This window comes from Pygoscelis adeliae, unplaced genomic scaffold (assembly GCF_000699105.1).
Source record: "Pygoscelis adeliae isolate BGI_AS28 unplaced genomic scaffold, ASM69910v1 Scaffold346, whole genome shotgun sequence".
NCBI classification, from domain to species: Eukaryota; Metazoa; Chordata; class Aves; order Sphenisciformes; family Spheniscidae; genus Pygoscelis; species Pygoscelis adeliae.
Window position 1 is genome coordinate 152,974 of NW_008824902.1, and position 3,849 is coordinate 156,822.

A 3,849-nucleotide genomic window follows, 5' to 3' on the forward strand; every position below is an offset into this window, starting at 1 on the left:
TGTTCAGTGCAGTCGGACACATGGCTCTGCTTCAATGTGACCTCCCTGTGCTCTGGAGCAGCACATCTTGTGTGCGTCTGGAGGAACAGTCCCTTCCAGTCACGCCGCCAGTGAGCTTGGTCCGTGCCAGCCTCGCCCTCTGCCAGGGATGGAGACCAGGTCTCAGCCCACGTCGAGCTCCGGATGGATCCGTGCAGGGAGGAGACAATGCGCTGGGATGCCGCAGCTGATCGGCGCTGTGCAAGGAGGAGGTTGCCCGAGCTGCCCTCCTCTGGGAAAGGGGCCGGTGACAGCAAAGCTGCTCTACATTTGCACTGTAGGAACTTTCGCCGGTGCAGCCCAAATCAGGTGCTGCTGTTGGCAGGCACCGGGCTCAGGGGGACAGCCAGTCTAGTCTAATTCGGCAAATCCCGTGTTGCCCCAGTTTCCCTGCTTAGCTGAGCCTGCTGCACGGTGCGTCTGGCTCCCTGGGAGGAAGGCAGGCACTGCGGCAGCCCACATGCTGGCGCTCACTGGTGTTTGCTCGTACAAAGGGTGAATGCCCTCGGTTTACTCTGTGTTTGCTGGCGCTCAGGCACGTGTTCAAGTAGTTATTGCATAGCAGGTACTACATGGTCAGTTCACTCCGTGCAGCATATTTGCGTGCCCCAAGCTGGGAAGGCTTAACTCTCTGCAAACGTGGTCGTTCATTCTCGCTTCCTGTCTTTTCTGTCACTTCCCAGGCCTGGAGCTGCTGAAGAACTGGTGTGTCAAAGGGTACCACACGGGGGCAGGGACGGATTTGGCCCAGACGGTGCGTATGGCTGTGGGTAAGCTAGGGAGAGGTGGTTGTTTGCCTGGGCAGAGTTAGGCAGAGAGCCGGCTTGTTCTGCTTCCTGTGGCTCCTGCCCTACCTGTTTGCCCTCTTCTTCCCTCTCTGCCAAGGCCTCCAGGAGTCTGGAAAAACCCACGCTTCTCTATCTCCCACCCACATGAAGTGCACCCAGTATATCAGATCTGCAAGTACTTTTCATCTGAATGTCTTTGGGCGCACTGGGCACAGCCCTACATATTTGGCACCTGGCCTGCCCTTTATTTCCCTCCGTGAGGGAGCCATCTCCGTCTGTCACTTGTGTGCCTTACAGCAGGCTGATCCAGTGAAAGAAACCCACTCTTTTGACCGCGAGATGCTCTGCTCCCACTTACAGCAGAGGGATTCATTAAGCAGAGAGCAAAGACTGCTCTGTTTGCTATTCTGGGAACAGTCTGGTGGCAGTGATGATGCACAGCAATGTGAGGCAGTTCAAGCTGAAGCGCACTAGGGCAGCCTACAGCAGAGCCCAGCAGGCTTGAGGGATTTTTGCCACGACTTAAATAGCCATTTGGTTGTCTTTCTCTCCTCCTGCAGTGGTCGTTGCCAAAGTCTTTCTTCCTCCAGAAGAGCAGCGTTCAATCAAATGGCTTCAGCAAACTGGAACTGGGCAGGCTGGGGTGAGTTTGCACTGGCTGTGACGTGCATGATGTTCACAGCGTGACTTTAGGACTGGTGTCCTGAGAGAGAACTGCCAGCAGGGAAAGCACCTTTGTTTAAGGGGGGAGGAACAGGTTGGCTTGCAGGCTCTGAAGCCAGCCTCCGCTCTCTGGAGAGCCAAGTGGTGGGGCTGGCATGATTGTCTACATGACTGGACATGTCTCCTTGGCACTGTACGCCCAGCTCAGATAGGAGTGAGGCCCAGAACAGCCGGACTGTGTGATATTTGGGGTTGTCATGGTCAGGACATGCTGACAAGATGTTCCCCACAGGGATCCACGCCACTTCTGTGGGCTCTGATGTGGCCAGCAGTGAGCAGAGGCTCTCAGCCGCAGCGTGGGGCTGTGGGAGCAGCGAGGCCTCCAGGTCTGCTGCACTCTGCCAGCTTCCCCAGGCAAAGCTGTGCTGCAAAATGGGTGCTGCTGGCCCCGACAGCCTCCTGCAGAGAGGTGGCGGACTGGAGTTCACCTGGGTGAGCCAAAGTGGAGGGCAAGCACTTTCCTGGTCTCTGGCGTTAAGGAAAAGGGCATCCCTGCTCCTGTGCCCAGGCCAGGATGGAGTTGGGTTTGCGTGCAGCCAGGAAGATCAAGCTGTGACCCTAAAGTCCCATCACTGTCTTGGATGTCTGTTTGGGGTGACTGGTGCTGCCCAGGGTGAGGGATGGAGTAGGTGAGCCCTTCAGCCTCATCTCTCAGCCTGTGTGTGATGATACCGCAGGTGAATGTTGCACCATGGCCCTTTTGATCCTTTCCCACTGTCCCTAAGCAGCACGGGGTCTCCTTTCTCCTGCAGCACACTCCTCCCTTCAGCCGGTGAAGACCTCACGAGATACCTGGAGCCCAGCCCTACTCAGAGCTTACCTCTCAACAAGTGCACTGGTGGAGCCGACCAGAAACCTGCTGGCTGCCTCTCGGACACCACCCCGGTGATGTGACCAGGCAGCTGCCGTCCCTCCCCGGGGACACCTCAACCTACCTCAAAGGAAGAGACAGGAGCTGGCTCTGGAGAGCAAGGACTGTGGGAGCCCGCTGCGCTGCACACTTGCCTGTGGGGCTGTTTTTAGAGAGGGATGTTTTGCTGGGCAAAGGGGAGAGCTGTGTGACTTCCGTTTTTAAAACAAATGGCAAAGCCTGGGGAAGTTGAGTTTGTCTGGCCTTTGTCCTAGGCTGCTCTTAAAGCCTGATGTGGTGGTGGTGGTTTCTTTGCTGTGTGGGAGCTGGCTGAGCTTGGGGTTAGCCTGGCCTTCCTGTCCCCGACCAGCACGGGCCGAGCCGTTGCTCGCCTGTGTCTCCGTGTGCTTGTCCTGAGCCGCGGGGAGCCGAGTCTGCTCCTGCAGCCTGTCCCATGGAGAAAAGTCCCCAGCCACCACCCTGCTCCTCTGGAAGGAGCAGGGCTTGGGACTTTTAACCGTCCCCTTTCATCCTTTCTGAACACTTGTGCCAACATCCTGCCCTCCCCCAGCCTCGGGGCCTGTGGGAAACCTTGGGCTTGCACATCGCTGCTCGAGAGAGACCATGGATACCAGCGTGGCTCTGGTTTGTCGTGGGGACAGTAGGGCTGCCAGGGAGGGAGCATCCTCTCGAGGCTGTTGGCTCTCGTGGGTGACCTGCAGTGTGTGTGGGGGGACTGCAGGCTTGTGCTCTTCTCCTGGGCTCTGCTATTTTCCCTTCATTTCTCAAGGATTTCTATTAAAGTTTAACACTCAGCTGCTCTCCTGGCCTGCATCTGCCTCCGTTGCCCTGGCCCGTTTGGGTCCATGGGGCAGCTCAGCTCTCCCTGCACTCTGCCAGGCTCCGGTGCAGGCAGGGTTTCTACCACCACCCCACCGTTCCTCTGTCCTTCCCGGAGCTGGGGGTTGTTCCTGCTGCCCCATGGCAGGTAAGCCTGCCCCCCTGCATGGGGGAGTGCCTTCCAGCATAGCTGCTGGGGTCTGGGGTCTGCCTGATGTCCTGGGGTCTCTCCCACAGATGGTTAACCAAAGGGGGACAGAGCAGCCCAGCCCTGCAGCAGGGGAAGGAAGGGTTGGGTCCCCTGAGCTGTCCCTTGCCCGTTTTGGCTTATGTCCTCTGAGCCTGGCAGGGGGATGCTGGGCACCTGGGCGAGTTGCTTGTGGTGAGCCCTGGGCACTGGGGCTTGCAGAAAGCCCTTCCCTCCCCTCTCCCTGCAGCCCCCCGCTGCCCGGAGCTGGGCCCTGTTTCTCCGGTCTCCTTGGTGACAATCTCTTTGCTCCTCGGCTTCTCTCCAGCACCTGAAAATAGCCGCCGAAAGTGGAGATGCCTGCTCCCTTCTCTGCTGCCAGCACCCGGCGGTGGCCAGGCTGGAGACAGGCTGCCCGGCTC

General features: G+C 58.5%; 1 protein-coding gene across 1 annotated transcript in view; it reads left to right on the forward strand.

The window, feature by feature from the left end:
- Positions 1 to 3,092, forward strand: part of TTLL4 (tubulin tyrosine ligase-like family, member 4) — a 20,182-nt gene extending 17,090 nt beyond the window's left edge. Inside the window, exons 16-18 of the mRNA XM_009324847.1 lie at positions 723 to 793; positions 1,388 to 1,470; positions 2,303 to 3,092. Of these exons, the coding sequence (XP_009323122.1) occupies positions 723 to 793; positions 1,388 to 1,470; positions 2,303 to 2,444 (296 nt within the window). The 3' untranslated portion in view covers positions 2,445 to 3,092. The remainder of the gene's footprint in view (positions 1 to 722; positions 794 to 1,387; positions 1,471 to 2,302) is intronic.
- The last annotated feature ends 757 nt before the right edge of the window (positions 3,093 to 3,849 follow it).